Raw genomic sequence first — 27,268 nt, forward strand, 5'->3', positions numbered from 1 at the left:
AGGTGAGTGGCACATCAGCTAGTGTGCTCCGCTGGCCCAGTTTGCCCGGGACTTTCCCAGTTTTAGGACGAAAAGTCCTGTTTCTCAGGAACCTGGTCAGGCCAGGGAAAAGCAGGACAGCAGGTTGCCTGAGCTGCGGCAATTACAGGAGAGCCTGTGTGACCCAGCAGAATCTGGCGGAAGTAAGAGTCTGTCATTTCTGAGGTTAGGTTATGAAAGATAATGGATTCCCCCTGAGATCCCCTCTTTCTTTCCTGAGCCCCTTGCCCTGGGGGAAGCCAGCTGCCCTGTTGTAAGCAGGTCCAAGGAGAGGCTTCGTCCCGACGATCACCTGAGTGCAAGACACACATCTCCACCTGCTCGCACCAAAAGATTTTGAATTTAGCCATTTAGCCATTTAGCCATTCTCAACTTGTTGAGGATACCTCCGCCTCTAATACAAGCGGCCCTCATAACTCTACTCTTTTACTTTAAATTTATAAACATTAACTTAGAACAGGCAGGAAGCAGCTCTCCCCCACCGCGATCACAAGGCTGAGAAACAAGCACAGCCGGAAGGGACGAACAGACCCACAAGCTCGCCCCGCCCCCACGCGCGCTTCCGGCCCAGTCTCGACCATTCCTGGCGGCCCTGCCCAAGCCCCGCCCCCCGTAACCTCCTCTCGCGTCTGCGCGTGTGCAGTTGCCGGCAGACCCGGAAGTGAATTGGGCTGAGCGACAGGAACGTTCGGGTGAGTGAATTCCGGATGGTCAGTTTCAAGCCCGCCGCGCTCCGCGGCCCCACAGCCTCCAGCCGTCCACACTGGGGCCCTCTGGAGGTTAGAGCGGCGGCCCTCGCCTTCCTGCCCACGATGAGTCCCGGCGTCGCCGTGAGACGTGCCGAGGCCTGGTAGCGCCGGGTCGCGGCGTCCGTGTGGAGACCGCCTCGGTTCGTGGAGACCGCCGCTTCCGGTGCCTCCCTGCCCTCGCATTCCTCCGTCCCGGATCCAGGAGGGCGGGGCCCCGTTGTGTGCGGCGCTGCGGCCGCGGAGCGCGTGGGCTTCACAGCCGGGCAGGGAGTTGCGAGGAAAAGGGGAGACTCCGCCTCGCCGGCCTGTCTCTGTTCACGGGCCCTCCCGGGGCAGTGGGCGGCGGAGGAGTGTCTTTCCGCGTGTTGAGGTCCTCCCTCTGTGTGTGGTTGTGTCCCGGGAAGGGGGATGTGCATTCTAGGCATTAAACAGCCCGTGTTCAGCCCTCACCGTCCACTTGTCAAGACTGATCTTATCCGAGAAGTAAGTCCAGGAGAAGAGGAAAGGAAGAGGAGGCCAAAATGTCGCGTTCCCAGGTAAAATTCACATTCTTGGTTGTTGCTTCTCTCCTTCCTGAAATGCTGGGTTTTTTGGGCTTGGTGATGTACTCTCAAGCACTCAAGGGTCCTGCCTGACGTTTGCTGGAACTCACCCCGGCCTCGCCTCAGTGCCTCGCATCTCCACTTACAGTCCATCTCACCATGACCCAGAGGCATGGAACCTGGGAAGAGGCCCTGTTGGGGGATTTTCTTGGGGAGGGTTTCATACTCTGGTGTGAATCAGAAACTGGGGGTGGGACTTTGGTGTCAGTGAGGTTGGCAAAGGGGATTGTTTTAGGAGTTGCATGTGAATGCACTGTCAGTTCGTTCTAGAGCAGCATTAAGAAGAACTGCATTAAGAAAAACAGCATTAAGGGGCGCCTGGGGGGCTCAGTCGGTTAAGCGACTGCTTTCGGCTCAGGTCATGATCCTGGAGTCCCGGGATCGAGTCCCGCATCGGGCTCCCTGCTCGGCGGGGAGTCTGCTTCTCCCTCTGACCCTCCCCCCTCTCATGCTCTCTCTCTCTCAAATAAATAAATAAAATCTTAAAAACAAAACAAAACAAAACAAAACCAGAAGACCTATCGGGTGCCTGGGTGGCTCAGTTGGTTAGGCGACTGCCTTCGGCTCAGGTCATGATCCTGGAGTCCCGGGATTGAGTCCCGCATCGGGCTCCCTGCTCCGCGGGGAGTCTGCTTCTCCCTCTGACCCTCCTCCCTCTCATGCTCTCTGTATCTCATTCTCTCTCTCTCAAATAAATAAATAAAATCTTTAAAAAAGAAAAAAAAGAAAAACAGCATTAAGCGAAATAAGTCACGCAGAGAAAGACAAATATCACATGGTTTCACTCATATGTGGAATTTAAGAAATAAAACAGATGAACATATGGGAAGGGGAAAAACAAAGAGAGAAGGAAACAAACCATAAAAGACTCTTAATGATAGAAAACAAACTTAGGGGTGATGGAGGGAGGTAGGTGGGTGATGGGTATTTAGGAGGGCACTTGTCCCGTTGAGCACTGGGTGTTACATGTAAGCGGTGAATCACTAAATTCTCCTGAAAACAATATTACACTACACGTAAACTAACTAGAACTTAAATACAAATTTGAAAAAAAAAAAAGGAAAAAAAAAAAAGAACTGCACAATAATGAGCCATATTAATGTGCAGGAACAGCTGGAAAATAAGACTGAGAAGGGGAAACCTATTGTCCCTGATTTTACAAGGCATTTGAAGCTAAACAAGTGAATCAGCATGTTTCTGTCTCTAAAATATTAATGATTTGGATTACAGTGGGAAGTTCTGAAACATATCAATGATAAAGGATGTTTTATTGTATAATTTGTTTTAACAGTACGTTCTTTAATATCACGCACAGCGTATCCATCCCATGAAGACCCTTGTTCATTCAGGGACTTTTGTGTAGCAGGTGTTTTACCTAAAAATGTTTCAGCCATTACACTGGAGCAAAAAATTAGTCTTTGTCATCAGAGTGGATGGAACCAAATTCTGTTTCCACCAATTGTTACTAAAATATTACTTTTTTTTTTAAAGATTTTATTTATTTATTTGACAGAGAGCGACACAGTGAGAGAGGGAACACAAGCAGGGGGAGCAGGAGAGGGAGAAGTAGGCTTCCCACTGAGCAGAGAGCCCGATGCGGGGCTCGATCCCAGGACCCTGGGATCATGACCTGAGCCGAAGGGAGACGCTGAACGACTGAGCCACCTAGGTGCCCCTGTTTTAAACATTACATGCCATGTATCTTTGTTTTGAGGTCAAACTCCACAAACAGTGTTGCACATTTTGGACTAAGAAGTAAAACATCTCCTTCCCTGTCATGCCCTCCATCATCACTCACCACCTTTGTAATCACTATTGCCTGTTCTGTGGAAGATTAAGTGTATGTCTTATAAAAATGCATTTGCCTGTCATTAGCAGATTTTAGTTAAAATTCTTCATTGAATGTTATATTGTGATATTTTATTCTGTATACATATCTTGGAGTTGTTTTTGTGCTAATACACATAGAGATAGCTTGTTCTTTTAGATCCTCATTAAAACATTCTCTGGATGAAGACACATGGATCCCACGTGGTTCACAATGTCCAGGCATTGTGTGCAGTGATGAATAGCAGGAGTCCTGGCCATCATCCCTTGTGTCAGCCTCAGTTTTCGTGGAAATGCTTCTGTTGTTTACTGTCAATCATGATGTTTACTGGAATTTCCTTACTTGATGCCTCTAATTTTTTTTTAGCATGATTTTTAGTTATCCAATAATTTCTTAAAAGATTAATGCTTTCATTTTTTTCTATTTTAATTTATTAAATAATGTAGAATATTAATAAATTTTATAATCTTCAAGCATTGTTTTATTATTGGATAAACTCCACTTGGCTTATGTTTAAATGGACATTTAAATGGACAAAATTTTGATATTTACATACAGGTGTTTAGTGGAAAAGGTAAAGTTTTCTATTTTCATTTTTGTATTTTTTTAACTGGGCTAGTACAGAGTAATGTTGACAACAACGTAATTAAAAATAAGTACAATTTCAGGGGCGCCTGGGTGGCTCAGTCGTTAAGCGTCTGCCTTCAGCTCAGGTCATGATCCCAGGGTCCTGGGATCGAGCCCTGCATCAGGCTCCCCGCTCGGCGGGAAGCCTGCTTCTCCCTCTCCCACTCCCCCTGCTTGTGTTCGCTCTCTCACTGTGTCTCTCTCTGTCAAATAAATAAATAAAATCTTTAAAGAAAAAAAAGGTACAATTTCTAAATGTCCATTTTACCAAAAATACTGAAATACACGAGTAAAAAAAAAAGATATATTTAAAAAAAATTCATCCCAAAAATCTGTCTGAAAGGACTACTTTTACTGAAATTGTGTTTATGTGTGTGTGGGTGTATGCGAGCAGAAGCCTATGGTGTGTATAAAAGATGCATTGTTTCATAAATAACTTTTATATTTATTTTAAGCTTTGAAAATTGTTCTTACGAATTTTTCGTGGCCTTAAATTTTTTTCTATACTAACTCATTAGTGAATTAATAGTGGTAACAATAATAAAATACTACATATATGCATAGATAATGACATTTTCTGCAGGTCCCTGTTTTTAGCTTTGAACTTGTTTCATGTTTTCTCACTTAGGAAACCCGTTAAAAGTAGAGAACTACTTTTAACACTGTATCTGTCACTTAACTGTGTGATTCTTCAGGTTCAATTCTAAGTTCAGAACACCTGGTTGAGGTGCCGGCTCTGCCATTTCTTAGTTATCTGACCCGAGGCTAGTTTCTTAGAGTCTCTGTGACAGTTGCCTCCTCTATAAGGTGGACACAGATATTTCTCTAATATTATTACACAAAATAATACGCATTTGAGTAATGTTTAGCACATCATGAATGTTTAAAAACTTTTTGTTTCTGCCATTATAATCGTCATCACATTCTTACATTTTAAGCTTTCTTAAAAGGCATTGTCAACTTTGTAATCTTTAAAGACACTACTCAGTGTAGCTCATCAGAGAATAATTGGTGTGTAAAATGTATTATCTAGCACTTCTATATAGTCCGTCTTGTGATGCATTTTTTATTTATATATTTTGTTGTTCACAAAATTGTGGAATGCACAGTGATTTTGTGGATTTATGTATTCTGGTTGAGAAGTATAATAACACAAAATTAGGGATATATGATTTGCTCAAAATTACCTTATACTGATTTTTCACCACAGCCAAATCAATCCTTACACCGCTCTCCTATAATTTGTGTGAAGATAAGAATTCTCCCTGTGGTCTCTTAGTTTAATGTGTTTTTCGTTACAGGTGCTGTTGACCTTCAGGGATGTGGCCATAGAATTCTCTCAGGAGGAGTGGGAGTGCCTGGACCCTGCTCAGAGGGCCTTGTACAAGGACGTGATGTTGGAGAACTATAGGAACCTGGTCTCCCTGGGTGAGAATAATGTCCCTCTAAATGTTGGGATCTGCCCTAGTGAGTTTCTTGGGGGCCCCTGCCCTACTAGACTGTGACTGAAGCTATATTGACTCTGAATTGAAAGCTTCATGAGGTGGCACCTGGACTTTCATCTCCTTTCTTCAGACGATCTGCCCACTCCTCACTAGATTAGTGTTGCTTTTTCCACTTGAGTAATCACAAAACCTTGTAGCAAAATTTTAAAGTATTGGATTCCCTGGTTTTACTCTCCTGCATTTGAGTCAGTAATTCCAAAAGAGAGCTAGATGTCTGTATATGTAAAATATTTCCTAAGCCAGTCAGTGGACGAAATTAGTGTAGACCCATCTGTAACATCTTCTGTCCTCTGCTGAACAAAGGGCTGGGATTATATTCTGGAAAAGCCCCAGCACGTAACTCTCCTTTTTTGTGAGCAGGAATCTCTCTGACCTGAACGTTATCTCCATTTTGGAGCAAGGGACAGAGCCGAGGGCTGTGGAGGGTGAGGTGAAAATAGAGAAAAAACCAAGTGGGTGGGACTATATCAAAGATGTGAACACTGGTAACAGCTGAGATGGTCAGAGATGAAACTGCTTCATCAAATATTGTTTGAGAAACATTCCCCAAAGAGGAGAGGTCTAGGAGAAAAGAAAAGTACTTGTGAGCACTCAAAGGAAATCTCCCCCATTACTCTGTTCTGCAGACATGACATTCCAGTGGTAGTCTTTATCATGACCTGCAACACTGTTACCTGGCTGCTGTGACCTTTTTGATCCCTTGGCTTTGAGAGGGATGAGAAGGGCTGTTTCATAGGGGTCCTCTTTTCCTCTGGTCTCTCCTTCCATACTTGATGCCATCTGATTCCAGCTGATCCATCAGTTCCTCCACAGTCCTGACTCCAGGACCTGTCCGGGTTTCATCCTCAGTTCCTGTGTTTGGGAGATAGGAAAACATTGGCTCCTCCTCCATTGCACTTGGGGCCCTAAGGCTGCATGGGATTGTCTCAAGGCCTCCTAGCCATTTTGTCAGGCCTGCTTTTGGCACACATCAAGAGTATAACCAGGCAATGGGGTGGATCTTCTGAGATGGGTAGTCAGCAGTACTCTACAGACAGTGGACAGAGAGGTTGTCTCCTGGAAACCCAGTCCTACATCTCTTGGTTTTCTCAAAGACCCTGCAAAATCGAACCCCATTGCTTTACTTCTGTTATCTTGCCTTATTCTCCTTCCTGCGCTCTGCCTAGGCTAGTGATGCAGACAAAATTTGGCTCGGACAGGTTTTATATTTTCCTAAGTCTGCAATTTTGCTTTTGAAACATGTTTTCCTAGGGTCTGAAATATCCTCTTTTTCTGCTGTGATAACCCACTTTTAGTTGACGGACAACTTCTGGTGGACTTCTCTGTGGAGGGGGTTTATTGGGTAACAGAATTTTTGAAGAACACTTTGATTAATGTACTACAGTGCTGTCCTGCCACTTACAGAAGTGCCCAGTTAAGCCACTGAGTGGCGTGGTCAGCAAGTCCGAGGGAGGCTGAGATAGAAAGTATCAGGAGAGTCTGACTGATGAGTGATTGTAGTTCTCTTTCTGCTCTTTGTGGAGTGTCACAGAGTCTCTCAAGGGCAGTGTGGCAATGTTGATCAAATACCTAAGGATTATTCCCTTTGAGCCAGCAATCAGAGATGTACGAACTTATCCCAAGGAGAACATTGTTGCAATCGTTTATCTGTGAGGCTTTGACCAAACTCTGGTTTGTGCCAAATTATTCACCCGCTGCATGCAACAGTGTTCTTTCCTCCAAACAAATATGATTGTGATGCATATGAGGGAACTTACGAAGTTAAATGATGCTTCTTTTTTCTTTTTTTTTTTTTTAATTCCAGGATAGTTAACATACAGTGTTATATTAGTTTCAGGTGTACAATATTATGCCTCCATTTTTAAATTCTAATTTGTTATGTTTAAACTCCTACAGTTTTCATCATGTACATTTCCATGAATTAAAAATGAACTTTAAAAAATTTAATCATTAATTACATATTTTTGATGACACTTAGAATTCTGTTTTATAGCTCTGGTTTGTGGGCTGCTGGATCAAGGAGTAAATATTTTAAAATATATATTACAAGATTTGCTTCTTGAGTGTTGATGGTTATGGCTCAGCAACAGTTTCCCCAAAACCTATTCAAACTCCTGAATTTTGTGAAAAAATTATCTTAGTCCCTTTATTTCTCTTTCACATGATTTACCTATTATTAAAGTAGCTCTTTCTCAGATTGATTGGATTTGTAAAATTGGGAGTATTGGATATCTTTTTTTTTTTTTTAAGATTTTATTTATTTATTTGAAAGAGAGAGAAACAGCATGAGAGGGGAGAGGGTCAGAGGGAGAAGCAGGCTCCCTGCTGAGCCAGGAGCCCGATGTGGGACTCGATCCCAGGACTCTGGGATCATGACCTGAGCCGAAGGCAGTCGCTTAACCAACTGAGCCACCCAGGCACCTGGGAATATTGGGTATCTTGAGAAAATATTTTTTTAATTAAATTACTGTGTTCATCCCAGAAATCATTAAATTGATTTGCCATAATTTGTTATATAGGATATCTTGCTTTTTCTATAGTGTATTTTAAGTTTTCTAAATATAACTTCTTGGATTTTATTTGAATTTTACTGACTTTTTGTATTTTGGTACAAAATCCTTTATTCTAATAATTAATTTCCCTGTCTAGATTCATCATGTACACATCTTGGTATACTAAACTAGTATTTGACGTTCTCACTGTATTTTATTGGGAAGTTAGACAATCTCTTCCACTCCATGTACATCCTCACCACTATTGCTTATAACTCGTTGTGTTTTCCACAAAATTTTTCATGTTCTGGAAATTACATTCTTCAGTTAACACTTGAAGTCTGTTTTGATCTTCATCTTTTAAACTGGGTTCCCTAAAAAGTTCACCTGGTCCTTGTTGACCCACATGTCAGTACTCTCCTGCTCTCTGACCACAGCCAACTCCTTATGTTACTGGCCATCTCTGTGCACATCTAACTCCTGCATGGCACTGCCAGAAGCTGCTCCTGCAGTCCCCTTCTGCTAACACTGCCCTTCAGTAAAATCCATTCCTCACTGTGTGTCATTAAGTTATTTTCCCTTTGAGGTTGCCTATGTTGTGGTGATAGTTAACAAAGTCAGAATTTATTGATTTTGGATAAGTACACATAACTTCCATTGATCCACAATAATGACTATATATCCACTTATATATGGTAAGACCGTCCCTCACCTCATGTCTCCTTATGCCAGCAATTGTGTGGAGAGATCCAAATATATGAGTTCAGATAATTAGAGGAGGCTGCAAGAGAAGCTCTATTATTATTTTTTTAAAGATTTATTTATTTGAGAGAGAGAAAGGAAGAGAGAGCATGAGCAGGAGGGGCAGAGGGAGAGGAAGACTCTCAAGCAGACTCTGCAGTGAGCATGGAGCCCGACGTGCAGCTCAATCCCAGGATCCTGATATCATGACTTGAGCTGAAACCAAGAGTTGGATGCTTAACCAGCTGTGCCACCCGGGCACCCCAAGAAGCACTATCATTTTTATATAACAAACAAGGACACTTAGCCTCAAAAAGGTTAGCACGCCAAATTGGTAAATTTCTATTTATAAAACATTATGTAATTAATAATTTGGTTGGTATGTTATTTCTTTTTAGCTAATCTATCCACATCTCCCCCAAAGTTCAGACCTTGACAAAACCTGCTAACTTTGTTTCCCTCCACCAAACTCTTTGTCCTCCCCACCAGGGATTCATCATCTTGCATCCATGTCACTCTCCATTGCTGAATTCTTGACAGACTTTCATGGCATCTGTATGTGTATGTAGAGTGAGTTCATCCGTTCTCCCCTTGATGGCCATGTCCAGACTTTTGCTTGCCTTTTAAGAACACTTTTTACATGTCTCATGGAATATATATGTAGGACTCTCTTGAGTAAATGCTTATAAATAGAAAGCCAAGGATATCCCATTTGAGAAATTTCAGGGAAGATGTTAGAATAGAGGTAAACCTGTATTCCTTCCACCGTATCATGCTAATTGCCTTCCTCATCGCTTCCATTCTCTCCCGTCCCCCCTCACCCATAGTACATTTCCCACAGAATGGGTCAGTATTGTGCCACTTGCCCAGTTCATGTCTTCTAAGATAAAGATTTTTACGCCCTAGTGCAATTGTATTCCCATAAATTTGCAAGCACAGGCTCTGTTCTTCCACCTTCCCTCATATTCTTCATTGATCTGGATGAAGCACACTGTTTTCTCCTTAGCATATTAATTTTGAGCCCTTGGACCCCCCAGTCTCCTCAGCGCCCCCTATCCTTACCCCTTCTGCATTTTATAAAGATCCCTACTCTTCCAGAGGACAGCTAGTTCAGGATAGCACCATGCCTGGTTACTGTCTAAATCAACACATTCAGGAAGTGATGACTCAGATGCTCTTATCCAGGTGGGATGAGTCAGTAATGATATTAGTAACACAACTCAATTCCTGTAGTTTTCTTGAAGCATTTCCCTGTATGCTGGTGGGGTTTGCTATGACCTTTGCTCACTTCCTGAGTGGGTAGTAATGTTTAGTGCTCAAGAACATGTGGTCTGAGCCTGCAGGCCCAGGTTCAAATTTTGGCTTTCACATTTTTTTCTGTGTGAATTAGTGTTGGGTACGTAAACACGATGGGCCCGTTGTTTTTATCTGAAATATGATGATGTGTCTTGAGAATATTTTAAATATGTTAATGCTGTTAGATTTTGAACATTGTATAACATATAGCAAGTTCTGGAAATTTACCTTTCTTTACTAATACTTCTTGACCTCCTCCTATGTTTAATATGTGATTGACCTTTGCCTACATTATATTATGTTTGTATTCATTTTTTAATTTGTTTCATCTCAATATTGTTTGTCTTAGTAAATTTTCAAGGCACATACTCTGTAGTATATGTATTCTGTGACTGCAGGATTGCATTATTAAAGGCTGCTTCACAGTTAGAAAATAGCTCTATTGGAATACAGTGGCACGAAATTGATATCTTTCAATAGTTACCCTGAATGTAAATGGGCTAAATGCCCCAATCAAAAGACACAGAGTATCAGATTGGATAAAAAAGCAAGACCCATCGATATGCTGTCTGCAAGAGACTCATTTTAGACCCAAAGAAACCTCCAGATTGAAAGTGAGAGGGTGGAAAACCATTTACCATGCTAATGGACATCAAAAGAAAGCTGGGGTGGCAATCCTTATATCAGACAAATTAGATTTTAAACCAAAGACTATAATAAGACATGAGGAATGACACTATATCCTACTTAAAGGGTCTATCCAACAAGAAGATCTAACAGTTTTAAATATCTATGCCCCTAACATGGGAGCAGCCAATTATATAAGGCAATTAATTAATAAAATCAAACATATCGACAACAATACAATAATAGTAGGGGAATTTAACATCCCCCTCACTGAAATGGACAGATCATCTAAGCAAAAGATCAACAAGGAAGTAAAGACTTTAAATGACCCACTGGACCAAATGGACTTCACAGATATATTCAGAACATTCCATCCCAGAGCAACAGAATACACATTCTTCTTTAGTGCCCATGGAACATTCTCCAGAATAGATCACATCCTAGGTCACAAATCAGGGCCCAACCAGTACCAAAAGATTGGGATCATTCCCTGCCTATTTTCAGACCACAATGCTGTGAAACTAGAACTCAATCACAAGAGGAAAGTCGGAAAGAACTCAAATACATGGAGGCTAAAGAGCATCTTACTAAAGAATGAATGGGTCAACCAGGAGATTAAAGAAGAATTAAAAAAATTCATGGAACCCAATGAAAATGAAAACACAACCGTTCAAAATCTTTGGGATGCAGCAAAGGCGGTCCTAAGAGGAAAGTATATAGCAATACAAGCCTTTCTCAAGAAACAAGAAAGGTCTCAAATACACAACCTAACCCTACACCTAAAGGAGCTGGAGAAAGAACAGCAAATAAAGCCTAAACCCAGCAGAAGAGAAATAATAAACATCAGAGCAGAAATCAATGAAATAGAAACCAAAAGAACAGTAGAACAGATCAATGAAACTAGGAGCTGGTTCTTTGAAAGAATAAATAAGATTGATAAACCCCTGGCCAGACTTACCAAAAAGAAAAGAGAAATGACCCAAATAAATAAAATCATGAATAAAAGAGGAGAGATCACAACCAAACACCAAAGAAATACAAACAATTATAAGAACATATTATGAGCAACTCTATGCCAGCAAATTAGATAATCTGGAAGAAATGGATGCATTTCTAGAGATGTATCAACTACCAAAACTGAACCAGGAAGACATAGAAAACCTGAACAGACCTATAACCACTAAGGAAATTGAAGCAGTAATAAAAAATCTCCCAACAAACAAAAGCCCGAGGCCACATGGCTTCCCAGGGGAATTCTACCAAACATTTAAAGAAGAATTAATACCTATTCTTCTGAAACTGTTCCAAAAAATAGAAATGGAAGGAAAATGTCCAAACTCATTTTATGAGCCAGCATTACCTTGATCCCAAAATCAGACAAAGACCCCATCAAAAAGGAGAATTACCAGCCAATCTCCCTGATGAACATGGATGCAAAAATTCTCACCAAAATACTAGCCAGTAGGATCCAACAGTACATTAAAAGGATTATTCACCATGACCAAGTGGGATTTATCCCTGGGCTTCAAGGTTGGTTCAACATCTGCAAATCAATCAATGTGATACAATACATTAATAAAAGAAGGAACAAGAACCATATGATCCTCTCAGTAGATGCAGAAAAAGCATTTGACGAAGTACAGCATCCTTTCTTGATTAAAACTCTTCAGAGTATAGGGATAGAGGGTACATACCTCAATATCATAAAAGCCATCTATGAAAAACCCACAGTGAATATCATTCTCAATGGGGAAAAACTGAAAGCTTTCCCCCTAAGGTTGGGAACACAGCAGGGATGTCCACTGTCACCACTGCTATTCAACATAGTGCTAGAAGTCCTAGCCACAGCAATCAGACAACAAAAAGAAATAAAAGGCATCCGAATTGGCAAAGAAGAAGTCAAACTCTCACTCTTTGCAGATGATATGATACTTTATGTGGAAAACCCCAAAGACTCCACCCCAAAACTGCTAGAACTCATACAGGAATTCAGTAAAGTGGCAGGATATAAAATCAATGCACAGAAATCAGTTGCATTTCTATACACCAACAACAAGACAGAAGAAAGAGAAATTAAGGAGTCGATCCCATTTACAATTACACCCAAAACCATGAGATACCTAGGAATAAATCTAACCAAAGAGGAAAAGAATCTGTACTCAGAAAACTATAGAATATTCTTGAAAGAAATTAAAGAAGACACAAAGAAATGGAAAAACGTTCCATGCTCATGGATTGGAAGAACAAATATTGTGAAGATGTCAATGCTACCTAGAGCAATCTACACGTTTAATGCAATCCCTATCAAAATACCATCAACTTTTTTTAAAGAAATGGAACAAATAATCCTAAAATTTGTTTTGAACCAGGGAAGACCCCGAATAGCCGAATAGGAATGTTGAAAAAGAAAAGCAAAGCTGGTGGCATCACAATTCCGGACTTCAAGCTCTATTACAAAGCTGTAATCATCAAGACAGTATGGTACTGGCATAAAAACAGACACACAGATCAATGAAACAGAATAGAGAGCCCAGAAATGGACCCTCAACTCTATGGTCAACTAATCTTCGACAAAGCAGGAAAGAATGTCCAATGGAAAAAAGACAGTCTCTTCAACAAATGGTGTTGGGAAAATTGGACAGCCACATGCAGAAGAATGAAACTGCACCATTTCCTTACACCACACAAAAATAGACTTAAAATGGTTGGAAGACCCAAATGTGAGACCAGACTCCATCAAAATCCTAAAGGAGAACACGGGCAGCAACCTCTTCAACCTGAGCCGCAGCAACTTCCTCCTAAAAACATCGCCAAAGGCAAGGGAGGCAAGGGCAAAAATGAACTATTGGGACTTCATCAAGATAAAAAGCTTCTGCACAGCAAAGGAAACAGTCAACGAAACCAAAAGACAACTGACAGAATGGGAGAAGATATTTGCAAATGACATATCAGGTAAAGGGCTAGTATCCAAAATCTATAAAGAACTTACCAACTCAACATCCAAAGAACAAATGATCCAATCAAGAAATGGGTAGAAGACATGAACAGACATTTTTCCAAAGAAGACATCCAAATGGCCAACAGACACATGAAAAAGTGCTCAACATCGCTCGGCATCAGGGAAATCCAAATCAAAACCTCAATGAGATACTACCTCACACCAGTCAGAATGGCTAAAATTAACAAGTCAGGAAACGACAGATGTTGACGAGGATGCAGAGAAAGGGGAACCCTCCTACACTGTTGGTGGGAATGCAAGCTGGTGCAGCCACTGTGGAAAACAGTATGGAGGTTCCTCAAAAAGTTGAAAATAGAGTTACCATATGGCCCAGCAATTGCACTACTGGGTATTTACCCCAAAGATACAAATGTAATGATCCAAAGGGGTACGTGCACCTCAGTGTTTATAGCAGCAATGCCCACAATAGCCAAACTATGGAAAGAGCCAAGACACACACACACACACGATGGAATATTATGCAGCCATCAAAAAAAAAAAAAAAAAAGGAAATCTTGCCATTTGCAACGACGTGAATAGAACTAGAGGGTATTATGCTAAGCGAAATAAGTCAATCAGAGAAAGACATGTATCATATGATCTCACCGATATGAGGAATTCTTAATCTCAGGAAACAAACTGAGGGTTGCGGGAGTAGGGGGGGGGCGGTGGGAGGGATGGGGTGGCTGGGTGATAGACATTGGGGAAGGTATGTGCTATGGTGAGCGCTGTGAATTGTGTAGGACTGTTGAATCACAGACCTGTACTTCTGAAACAAATAGTACATTATATGTTTAAAAAAAAAAAAGTAGGAAGGGAAAAATGAAGGGGGAGAAATTGGAGGGGGAGATGAACCATGAGAGACTATGGACTCTGAGAAACAAACAGGGTTCTAGAGGGGAGGGGGGTGGGTGGATGGGTTAGCCTGGTGATGGGTATTAAAGAGGGTCATTCTGCATGGAGCACTGGGTGTTACACGCAAACAATGAATCATGGAACACTACATCAAAAATTAATGATGTAATGTAAGGTGATTAACATAATATAATAAAATTAAGTTAAAAAGAAAAGGAAAAGAAAATAGCTCTATTGGTTGTTAATTGCAGGTATGAAATCATAATTCTGATTTCTGATTGCCTTCCCAAATTCTTCATCTTAAAATATTATGTATGTACCTGAACCAGATATTTAAAAAGTCAGTGGTTCTTAACATAGGTTTCAATGCTCATATTATGTATTCCTTCTGGAATAGGAGCCCTATCCTTTGTTCTGAAGGAAGAAGTCTTTAGAATGCCACAGATTATAATGGTTTGTAATTGTGTTGGCTTATTATTTATCTTCTGGATTTACTGTGGGTTTCTAAAATGTGTGATTCATTTTTACTATGACTTACAGGTAATGGTTTTTAAATATATTTTATGTATTATGACTGTCATGCACCAATGGTTAATGTTGTAAAATGCCTATTCTGCATGAATATAGATAGTTTAATTATAGAAATTCAGACCAATATTTTGTTATTCTTACAATGGTGTTTTATCAGGTTCTCATTTTCTCAGTGCTATTTTTATTTTATAATTGTGAATTGCCATTTTTTGTTAGATAAGTTTAAGATATTATTTACCATTACAGTATGTAGTCCTCTCCTTTAGCCTTTATAATTGTACCTAAATAATTAGGTATGTGTATATGCATTAATATAATATTGCTTTCCTTCAAATATGGAACACCCAAATGTCTAGTGCCAATTGGTGAGTACTTTGGGGTGGCAACAGAAAGATACCACTTGTTTCAGGGCTTATGTAAATACTCTAAGTGGTTTGATCATAGGGTGTTGGAACTAGGCTTTCCTGAAAATAATTTTATCTATGTGTAAACACCCTTTCTTGATTGAGGAATCCGATTCCCTTTATTCCTAAATATTTGCATACTATGGTTGAGAAGTTTTATAACTATATAAGCATTGCTTTTGGCCTAATATTATGTTTTCAAGATAAAATATTCACTTTATAACTCTATTAATAGGAAACCTATGGTTCTTTATATCTTTCAGATATCTCTGTTAGAAGTATGATTAAGGAATTATCACCAAAAGAGGATATTAACAAAGAAGAATTATTCCAAACATTGATGTTGGAAAGACACAAAAGAAATGACATCAAGGATTTGGGTTTCAGAGAAGTCCAGCAAAATATGCATGAGTTTGAAAGTCAGTATACATATGATGAAACAAATTACAAAGGAGTAACCGCAGCCCATAACCAAAATTTCACTGGTAGAAGAGATCAACGGCATAACAAATCCTGGAATGATTTCCCTCTAAAGCAGAGTGTTTCTGTAAGAAAAAGTACTTATCAATATTACAAACATGAGAAGTCATATAAAAGGTATTTGTTAAAACTAAAAAATAACATAACCTGTGCAGGAAACAAGTATATAAAATGTTTTGAAAATGGAATTGGATTAAAGTTTCAGTTGCATCTGGCTGACCTTCAGAATTTTCAAACTGAAGAGAAAATTTATGAATATAATCAAGTTGAGGAGTTGATCAACAGTAGTTCTGTTTCACCCCTTCAAAGAATTCCTCCTAGCATCAACATGAACATTTGTAATAAATCTGGGAAACTTTTTATGCATGCTTCATTACTTACACATCAAAAAACACCTCTTAGTGAAAAACCTTACAAATGTAATGACTGTGGGAAGGCTTTTAGAGAAAGCTCAAACCTCATTAGTCATCAGAGAATTCATTCTGAGCAGAGGCCTTACAAATGTAATGAGTGTGGCAAAGCCTTTACCCAATTTGCAAAACTTACTAGACATCAGAGAATCCATACCAGAGAGAAACCATATCAATGTAATATATGTGGCAAGGGCTGTAGTCAAAATTCAAATCTTGCACGGCATCGGAAAATTCATACTGGAGAGAAACCTTACAAATGTAATGAGTGTGGCAAAGTCTTTTCTGAGTATTCAAGCCTTACTCGACATAAGAGAATCCATACTGGAGAGAAACCTTATAAATGTAATGAATGTGGGAAGACTTTTAGAGGAAGCTCGAATCTCACCAATCATCAGAGAATTCATTCTGGGCAGAGACCTTACAAATGTAATGAGTGTGACAAATCCTTTAACCGCATATCACACCTCACTAGACACCAGAGAATCCATACTGGAGAGAAACCATATAAATGTAATATATGTGACAAGGTCTGTAGTCAACATTCAAATCTTATAATTCATCAGAGAGTTCATACAGGCGAGAAGCCTTACATATGTGACGAGTGTGGCAAAGCCTTTATGGAGCGTTCAAGCCTTACTCAACATAAGAGAATCCATAGTGGAGAAAAGCCTTACAAATGTAAGGAATGTGGCAAAGCCTTTAACCAGTCCTCTAACCTTGTCATACATCAGATAATTCATACTGGAGAGAAGCCTTATAAATGTAATGAGTGTGGCAAAGCCTTTAATGTGTGTTCAAGCCTTACCCGACATCAAAGAATCCATACTGGGGAGAAGCCTTATAAATGTAATGAATGTGACAAGGCCTTTACCCAATTTGCAAATCTTATTAGACATCAGAAAACGCATACTGAAAAGAAACATTGTAAACCTAATATATGTGGAAATGCTTTTATCCAAAGATCAAGCACTGGGGATTATCAGAGAATTTGTAGTGAAGAGAAACCTCACAAATGTCATGTGTGTAGCAAAACCTTTAATGTGTGTTCAAGCCTTACTCGACATCAAGGAATCCATACTGAACAGAAGCCATGTAAAAGTCATGTATTTGGCAAAGCCTGTAACCAGGGCTCAGAGTTAATTAGACACCAGAATATGCATCTTTGAAAGAAAGCACAAAAATGTAATGGGTGTGGCAAGGCTTTTATCCAAAGATCAAGCATATGTAATATTATCTCCTACTGGAGAGAAACCTTATAAATGTAATGAATGTGTTAAACTTTTATGAGATGTTCAGATGTTTACCCAAGGGGTCATGAGAGAATTCACATCAGAGAGAAAACAAAAATGTATTGAAAATGGTAAGGCCTTTAGACAACGATCTGACCTCAGGATTCACCAAAGAATTTACATTGTAGAGAAACCTTAAAACTGTAATGAATGTGATAAATTATTTAACCATTTCTCACAATCGGCTACACATCAGATAATTCATAGTAGAGAAAACAGTCTCTTCTTCTGAAAGATTATTCAATTAAATTCTAAATAAATTTAATAATTGATAATTGATTAATTAAAAATCAAAATTATAATACCTATAATGGCTGTCAAAGTTACAAGGATCCCCGTGGAAAGGTCCTGTTACCTTCATTTTATTAAATAGTTTCTTTCGGGTTTCTTGAAAAGGCCAAATTACTATCAATGATTTTCATCCTGAGGTTTGAAATCTGTTGATAATATACTTTCATTACAGTCCTTTCATGTTACCATGAAGATCTCTTGGAAAGGTTTAATAAGATAAAAGGGCAGACTTCATTAGGTGATGTTCATTCATGTCCAGAATTTCCTGGAAGAACAAGAACACTGAATTTATAATCCAATATAATATAAATTTGAATGACAGCATGAGTGGCATGTAAGAGATGTAAAACTATGATCTAAGTCATGATTAATGTGTTAAGGACCCTCTTCTCCAGATTTGTTGTTATGGGGCTTTTATGGTGGAGCTGAGGAGAGGGTACTGAATGTGGCTTAAACTTTCCACCGGTGACAAAGAAAGAGTACACAGCCTTTCTAATCAGCCTACATAGGTGTGAGGTAGAATGGGAGGAGGGATGGGAGACTTAAAAGCTGTTAATAGTCAAATAATAAAAATGAGGTTAGACTAATTCAACACTGAACATTTACTTTTGAAGTGTCTCACTCCTTGGTTGGGAAAGACCACAATTTTCCTCATGCTAATAACTGCATTTCCTTTGCTGCTGCACAGGTAGGATTCTTTATACAATATGTTATTGAACGTGTTTGTGAAATACTCTTTAGATAAATTGTGATATTTTTGTGGTATTTTCATGAAAATTAATGTGTAGAAGTTTTATCAGACAATAAATATGATTTAAGGATTTTACTAGGAGAGCAATTTTTTAAAGCCTAGAAAAATCTAAATTTGAGATTATGGTAACAAGCCTTATGGTTCATGGTTCTTTTTCAACTGTGTTGGAAATTCATTTTAATTTTCTTATAAAATTTTTCCTTACCACTTTTCCCTCCACGTGTTTTAAATCAATTTTTATATATGTAATTTACATTTCATCCCTTTAGTCAGTAAAAAATTTGGAGGCTGTATGACAAAGGGGTGGTTTTGAAACTTCTGTAACATAAAAATGGGAGGTACAAAATAAGTGCTTTGTGAATGTAAAGAAAGAGGGTCCTTTATGTCTTTAGTTCAGAGTAATAACTGCAGTGGTACAAGATAAACTGACATCTTGAAACGTGAAGGCAGGAGACCTAAATGCTTCCCTGAAAGTCACACTGGAATTTTGGTTAAAAATATGCTCATTACACCGGAAAAGTATATAAAATTCATTCTTTTCCTGCCATTATAATTGCTATCATCATCACTTCTGCAGTGGAGATTGGGCCCTCTATCTCCAAGGTCTTGAGGCCAGAGTCAGTCTGTCAGAATGTTTCCCTGAATTCAATGTAAATACATTAGATATTTGTTCATTTTATTTATATATAATTCACATGCCATAAAATTGATAACAGTGTACAATTAAGTGGCTTTTTGTTTATTCATAATTTTGTGAAACCTATCAGTACTAACTCCAGAACAATTTCATCACCCTACAAAAAACCCCATACTCTAACACTCCACACCCCCACCCCTTAGAAACCAGCACTGTAATTTCTATGTTTGTCCCAATTCTGGGCATTTCATATAAATGAAATCATACAATGTGTGGCCTCTTGTGTCTACCTTTTGTATATGGTATGAGGTAGGGGTCCAACTTCATTCTTTTCCATGTAGATTTCCAGTTGTCCCATCTATTCAATATTTTTAAGCATCAGAGTTCCTTTACTAGATTTTAAAATATCAAAATTGCTCTTTCATTGGGATGAATTGATAGGACCAGTGGGCCATGGAACCAATACAGTCATGCTGGTTGAGATTTTTAGACTTTGAAAATACAGAAATAGTAATATTCTGAGGTATTGTAACAATCTGTGTTTGGTCAGGAAAACATATACATACAATTATATAAGAGTAAGAATTATATAAATTAAGTCAAGAGTTTAGAAGGAGTTTGAGCAGTGAAATGTATGAAAGACTGGTGGATCATAGAGTAAGTCACTGATAACTACATCCTAAAGCCCCATGGTGGGTGGAGAAGCCAAAGATCATGCATATGTTTGAGAAGTTACTGCCTCTGGTTGCCTTAAATATGTAGTTAGAGCTGGTGAGAAGGTCTGCAAAATCTTTATCTGGTCACTGGTTTCTCCTGAGATTAACATTTTCTGCTTCACTTTTGCCTTCCAAATTCCATATAGGTTTTTCTCATTGGCAAACTTCAGTGAGAATCATACAGCATTTAAAAGCAAAAGTATGGACCACAGCAGACTGGGACAAGGGATGATGGGACAAGCATTAGAAAGACCAAACGCATGGGGAGAGACTGAGGAGAAAAAAATGTAGGTGGAATAAAGTCCACAGATACTGGAGAATAAAGTACCTGAGAAAACCATAAGCTATTTCATCTGGCTCTGCACACACAGAAAGTGAAGGTAAAGACAGTGTTAAATAGCCTGGCTAAGAGTTGGAGTGTCACAACTAAGAGCAAATCTGCAAACAAATGGAAAATAATCTGTTTTCTTTTCCTCCTCTTTTTCTTTTCCTCTTTTCTTTCTTTTAGCTCTAGGCATTTGGTGAAATTTCTGTCAAACCACAATATGATAACTAAGCTAATGGAAGAGAGACTACATTTATCACACGTGATAATGAAGACAGCCTTTACAAAATTTGTTTGGAAAAGTCACTAAACAAATTATAACCCACAACAATCAGCAAAAACAAACCCTAAAGAAGAAGGAGAATCTGATTTCTAGAGTTCCTCATTATATTTTATTTTTTTTTATTTTTTTAAAGATTTTATTTATTTATTTGACTGAGAGAGACACAGCGACAGAGGGAACACAAGCAGAGGGAGTGGGGGAGGGAGAAGCAGGCTCCCCGCGGAGCAGGGAGCCCGATGCGGGGCTCGATCCCAGGACCCCGGGATCATGACCTGAGCCGAAGGCAGACGCTTAACGACTGAGTCACCCAGGCGCCCCTCCTCATTATATTTTAAAAGCAAGTTTTCAACAAAATTGTGAGGAATGCAAAGAAACAAAAGTATGGCTCAGTCACAGAGAAGAAAAAGAAGGAGGAGAAGAAAGAAATTAAGAGAAACTGTTTTGAGGATGCGCAGACTTTGGATTTCAAACTGAAATGAGAATGAAATTAGTAATATGAAAATAGAAAACACTGGTAAAGTATATAGTCAAATTTAGAATACTTTATGAAAGGCAAAAGAAAAAAAATATATGCATATATATATACACATATATATATACGCACACACAATGGTTATTAATGCACTTACAATGTAAAAAGAGTGACATCAAAAACAAAATGTTGGGAATAAAGAATAAAGTTCTTTTCTAAAAAAATTTTTCATTTTTTAAGTAATCTCTACACCTACTGTGGGCCTTGAACTCACAACCCTGAGATCGAGAGTTGCATGTTCTATCGACTGAGCCAACCAGGTGCCCCAAATAGTAAAGTTTTTATGTGCAATCAAATTTAAGTTATCAGCATAAAATAGACTTTGATCTATGAGATGGTTTGTGTAAGCCTTGTGATAACAACAAAGCAAAACCCTACAATACATACACATAAAAAGAAAAGGAAATTAAGACATACCCCTATAGGAAATTATCAATTCCTAAAGAAAGTCAGAAGGAGGAAAAAGAGGAATAAGGGAACTACAAATTAGCCAGAAAAGCAATTGGTAAGATGGCATCACTAAGCCCTTACCTATCAATAATTAGTCTGAATGTAAATGAATGAATTATCCAATCAACATACAGTGACTGGATGGCTTAAAAAAAAAAAAAAAAAAAGACTCTCCCTTTGCAACCCTGTTGGGACCCCTCTCACTATTGAGAGCTTTTTCTGTATCTTCACTTAATAAACTACTATCACTTTACTCAAAAAAACAAAAACAAAAAACACTCAAGTGAATGCTGCTGACAAAAGAGTTGAGATTTAAGGATACACATAGCCTCAAAGTGTGGGGATGGAAAGAGATATTCCATGCAAATGGAAACCAAAAGAAAGCAGGAGTGGCTCTAGTTATATGAGATACAATAAACTTCAAGTCCAAAGCTGTAACAAGACAAAGTGATTATATAATAAAAAGGGATCGATTCATCAAGAGGATATAACAATTGTAAACATATATACACCTAACACTGGAGTACCTAAATATATCAAGCAAATACTAACAGATCTAAAGGCAATAATAAATAGCAGTAAGTGTAGGAAACTTCAATACCCTACTTGCAACAATGGCTAGAATATTTTGACAGAAAATCAACACAAAAACATTGGACTTGAGCTATTCTTCAGACCAAAAGGACCTGACAGACATATGCAGATTATTTCATACAACAGAACCAGAATATGCATTCTTCTCAAGCACACACACAACATTGCCCAGGATAGGTCCTATGTTAGGTCTACAAAATGCATCTTAGTAAATATAAGATTGAAATCATACCAATTATCTTTTCTGGACACAATAATATGAAACAAATGATAACAGGATTAAAAATGGAAAGGTCACAAATATGTGGAAATTAACACACTACTCAACAACTGAGGAGTCAAAGAAGAAATCAAAAGAGAAACAATATTCTGAAACAAATGAAAATAGAAACACACCCTGACAAAACTTACGGGATGGATCAGAAGAAATTCTAAGAGGAATGTTGATAACAATACCTACATTAAGGAAAAAAAATTTCAAACTTCACCCCTCAAGGCACAAGAAAAAGAAGAAAATAACCCCAAGTTAGCAGAAGGAAAGAAATAACAGTGATCAGCACAGAAATAAATGAAATAGGAAAAAACAATAGAAAAGATTAAGGGAACTGAAGACTACTTTTTAAAAGTTTTAAAATTCCAGTTAGTTAACACAGTGTTATATTTGCTTCAGGTGTACAATATAGTGTTTCAACACTTTCATACATCACCCTGTGTTCACCACAAGGGCGCTCCTTAAACCCCATCACCTACCTAACCCATCCCTCCCACCCTCCTCCCCTCTGGTAATCATCAGCTTGTTCTCTATAATGAAGAGTCTGTTTCTCTGTTTGTCCCCTCCTCCCCTCCTTTTTCCCTTTGCTCATTTGTTTTGTTTCTAAATCCCACATATGAGTGAAATCATAAGTTATTTATCTTTGAGTTACTTTGCTTGGCATTATACTCTCTACGTCCACCCGTGTCATTGGAAATGGCAAGATTTCATTCTTTTTATGGCTGAATAATTCAAGGTACATATATACCACACTCCATGTATCAATCAGTCAACACTTGGGCTGCTTCCATATCTTGGCTATTGTAAATAATGCTGCTATAACCATAGGAGGGCTTGTATCCCTTTGAATTAATGTTTTTGTATTCTTTGGGTAAATATTCAGTAGTGTGATTGCTGGATCATTAGGTATTTCTATTTTTAACTTTTTGAGGAATCTCCATACTCTTTTCCACAGTGGCTGCACCAGTTTGCATTCCCACCACCAACTGTGCACAAGGGTTCCTTTTTCTCCAAGTCCTTGCCAACACTTGTTTCTTGTGTTGTTAATTTTAGACATTCTCACAAGTGTGAGGCGATATCTCATTGTAGTTTTGATTTGCATTTCCCTGATGGTAAGTGATGATGAACATCTTTTCATGTGTCTCTTGGCCATCTGGATGTCTTCTTTAGAGAAATGTCTATTCATGTCTTCTCATTTTTAATTTGGATTAGTTGTTTTTTGGGTGTTGAGTTTTATAAGTTCTTTATATATTTTAGATACTAGCCCTTTACCAGATATGTCATTTGCAAATATCTTCTCCCATTCTGTAGGGTGCCTTTTGAGTTTTTGTTGACTGTTTTCTTCTCTGTGCAGAAGCTTTTTATTTTGATGAAATCCCATTTGTTTATTTTTCCTTTTGTTCCCTTGCCTCAAGAGACATATCTAGGAAAAAGTGCAATGGCCAATGTGGAGGAGGTTACTGCCTGTGTTCTATTCTAGGATTTTTACAGTTTCAGGTCTCATAGTGATTTTTATAGTTTCAGATCTCATATTTAGTGACCACATAATTATGGGTTTATTTCTGGACTTTATATTCTGTTCCATTGAGTTATGTGAATATTTTTGTGCCAGTACCATACTGTTTTCATTACTACAGCTTTGTAATATAACTTGAAGTCCAGACTTGTGATGACTCCAGCTTTGCTTTTCTTTTTCAAAATTGTTTTGGCTCTTCAGGGTCTTCTGCAGTTCCATACAAATTTTAGAATTGTTTGCTCTAGTTCTGTGAAAAATGCTGCTGATATTTTGACAAGGATTGCATTAAATGTGTAGATTGCTTTGGGTAGTATAGACATTTTAACAATATTTGTTCTTCCAATCCCTTAGCATGAAATGTCTTTTCTTCCTTCCTCCCTCCTTCCCTCCCTCTCTCCCTCTTTCTTTCTTTCTCTTTCTTTCTTTCTTTCTCTCCTTCTCCCAAGGTCCCTGAACATTGGCCTATCCTTAAGCATTGTAATTAGGAAAAACCCTTCCTGCTAATAGCCCCTGAAAAGAGAGGGCTGACCTCAGGGTAAAATATTCCCTGATCAGTGTACCTGGGTGGCTCAGTCAGTTAAGTGTCTGACTTGCGATTTCGGTGTAGGTCATGATCTCATGGTTCTTGGGATCAAACCTCCCATGGCTCTGCATCAGGCCCTGCTTCAGGCTCTGCACTCATCAGGGAGTCTGCTTGGGATTCTCTCTCTTCCTCTCCCTCTGTCCCTCTCCCCACTCTCTCTCTATAATAAATAAAAATCTTTTCCCTGATCAACTATAGGTTGCTGCTCATATGCTACCACATCTCTTCTTCTTGCTAGTGTTGTTTACTCCTTTTTAGAAAAGAAAACCTTTTCTTCTGTCTGACCTTGAGACCTGTGTACATTTTGTGATCAGAGAAATTTCTCTATTGCAAGAATGTTTTGTATATGTCTCTCCTTATCTAAGCCTAGATTTTTAATTTTTTTAAAAAGATTTTATTTATGGGCGCCTGGGTGGCTCAGTTGGCTAAGTGATTGCCTTTGGCTCAGGTCGTGATCCTGGAGTCCCAGAACCAAGTCCCGCATCAGACTCCCTGCTCCGCGGAGAGTCAGCTTCTCCCTCTGACTCTTCCCCCGTCACACTCTTTCTCTCTCATTCTCTCTCTCAAATAAATAAAATCTTTTAAAAAAAAGATTTTATTTGTTCATTTGACAGAGAGAGAGACAGCGAGGGAGGGAACACGAGCAGGGGTAGTGGGAGAGGAAGAAGCAGGCTTCCCGCTGAGCAGGGAGCTGGATGTGGGGCTCAATCCCAGGACCCTGGGATCATGACCTCAGCTGAAGGCAGATGCTTAATGACTGAGCCACCCAGGTGCCCCTAGATTTTAAAATTTTGATAGTGATAAATATCGTATGTCCCATGTGTGCTTAAAAAATGTATACTCTGTTTTTGTGATAGAGTTTAATTTTTAGTTCACCTAGTTAAACTAGTAAAATTTGAAGTCTAATGATTTTGAAATCTTCAATTTTTAATAATTTGCATCTGTTTTATAATGATATAACAGGACGACACATATCAATGTTTTCCTGTGACTGAGGAAATATTCTTTTTCCCCCTGTGAATGTGTTCATTTTGCTGACTTGTAAATTTTATAAGCAACAAAATTCCCCATAAACAAAATGGGTTCATGACTTTCACCTATAATTGGCTTCCCCCCAATTAAGAGTTTGATGAAAGTTCCACAATGTCCAGAGTTTGATGGAAGTTTGCTTGTGAACATGGGAGTCCATGCTGAAACCAACATGGATGGTTGACAATATTACATAGTACAGCTAATCTCTATAATCTACCTTCTGCAAGATCCCCAAATCTATCCCCAACACTATTTTTTTTTTAATGTGCAGGAAACAAATTCATGGAATGATATGACAATATGATTGGATTCTCTTTTCAGTTATATCTGGGTGACTTACATTTAAAAACAAGGATGCACATTATAAATGTAATCAAGTAAAGAAATATGTCAAAATGGTTCCTTACTGTTACAACCTGAAAGAATTCTTCCTAGTGTCAAAACCAACATTTGCATAAAGGTTCTTTATTGATAACAAAATATCACAGTTATTAGAAAAAAAACTGCAAAAGTAATTAACTTGCAAAGCCTTTAGGATGAATTTTCACTAAACAGACATTCATACCGGGGAGATCTTAAAATTATACTGAATGGGCACTATATTTAAGCAAGAGTAAAACATTACTAAAAATCAGTAAATAACTACCTCAGAGAAATCGTAAAATGTAATATACATGGCAATGTTTTCATCCAAAATTCAATCTTTGTGGGATCATCACAATGTTAATTTTGGAATGAAAACTTAAGATTTTATGAGTAATAATAACTCAAATTTTAGTAAATGCTAAGGAATTCAAATGTAACGAACATCAAGACTATAAACATTGCTTTAAAGCTTATGAAATGCCACATAATGTATATGGCAATGAAACCTTATGAATTTAATATATTAAAAGTCTTTTTATACAAAATGAAATAGAAAAAGAACAAAGTGCTAAAATATAAAATAATTTTTTAATGAAAATACATTATTTACTTTGGATAAAAGTAAAATGAATTTGGCAGAAGATATCCAGATGGCCAAGAGACACATGAAAAGATGTTCATCATCACTTACCATCAGGGAAATGCAAATCAAAGCTACAATGAGATATTACCTCACACCTGTGAGAATGTCTAAAATCAACAACACAAGAAACAACAAGTGTTGGCAAGGACTTGGAGAAAAAGGAACCCTTGCGCACTATTGTTGGTGGGAATGCAAACTGGTGCAGCCACTGTGGAAACAGTATGGAGATTCCTCAAAAAGTTAAAAATAGAACTACCTAACGATCCAGCAATCACACTACTGAGTATTTACCCAAAGAATACAAAAACACTAATTCAAAGGGATATATGTACCCATATGATTAAAGCAGCATTATTTACAATAGCCAAGATATGGCAGCAGCACAAGTATCCATTGAGAATTGAATGAATAAAGAAGATGTGAGATATATATATATAAAATATATAATTAAAATATATAATACATATTGATTTATATACACACACAATGGAATATTATTCAGCCATAAAAAAGAGTGAAATCTTGCCATAATATAATTATTTATATTAATTATATTATAAATATAACATAATTATAAAATAATATATATAATTATATATAATATGCTATAATATATAACATAATACTAAACTATAGCTACATATAGTTATATATAACATATACTAATATAAACTAACATATACTAGTATATTTGCTAATATAATACTAATATATATACTTATATACCAATATATGTACTAATATAACATAATACTAATATATAGACTAATAATACAATACTAATATATATACTAATATATAC

General features: G+C 38.1%; 1 protein-coding gene across 4 annotated transcripts; it reads left to right on the top strand.

Annotated features, from left to right (window-relative positions):
• Positions 1 to 700: 700 nt before the first annotated feature.
• LOC117997794 (zinc finger protein 677-like) lies at positions 701 to 20,101 on the top strand. Of its 4 annotated transcripts, none has more exons than XM_034986186.1 (4): positions 701 to 731; positions 1,193 to 1,324; positions 5,147 to 5,273; positions 15,558 to 19,208. In XM_034986186.1, the coding sequence occupies exons 2-4, from the start codon at positions 1,310 to 1,312 to the stop codon at positions 17,351 to 17,353; spliced, it is 1,938 nt and encodes a 645-aa protein (XP_034842077.1). In that variant the 5' UTR covers positions 701 to 731; positions 1,193 to 1,309; the 3' UTR covers positions 17,354 to 19,208. The 4 variants fall into 4 exon arrangements, 3 of the variants coding, with proteins under 3 accessions (XP_034842077.1, XP_034842076.1, XP_034842078.1); XR_004675883.1 differs by adding an exon at positions 20,018 to 20,101 and having other exon boundaries at positions 702 to 1,324; positions 15,558 to 18,455; XM_034986185.1 differs by having other exon boundaries at positions 702 to 1,324.
• The last annotated feature ends 7,167 nt before the right edge of the window (positions 20,102 to 27,268 follow it).

This window comes from Mirounga leonina, unplaced genomic scaffold, assembly GCF_011800145.1.
Source record: "Mirounga leonina isolate KUSES-001 unplaced genomic scaffold, KU_Mleo_1.0 Mir_376, whole genome shotgun sequence".
Classification (NCBI taxonomy): domain Eukaryota; kingdom Metazoa; phylum Chordata; class Mammalia; order Carnivora; family Phocidae; genus Mirounga; species Mirounga leonina.

Bases quoted from the DNA above. Each gene is read 5' to 3' on its own strand.
- LOC117997794 (XM_034986186.1), top strand. The intron at 5,274-15,557 runs GTGAGAATAATG...TATATCTTTCAG, and splicing joins TAGGAACCTGGTCTCCCTGG to ATATCTCTGTTAGAAGTATG.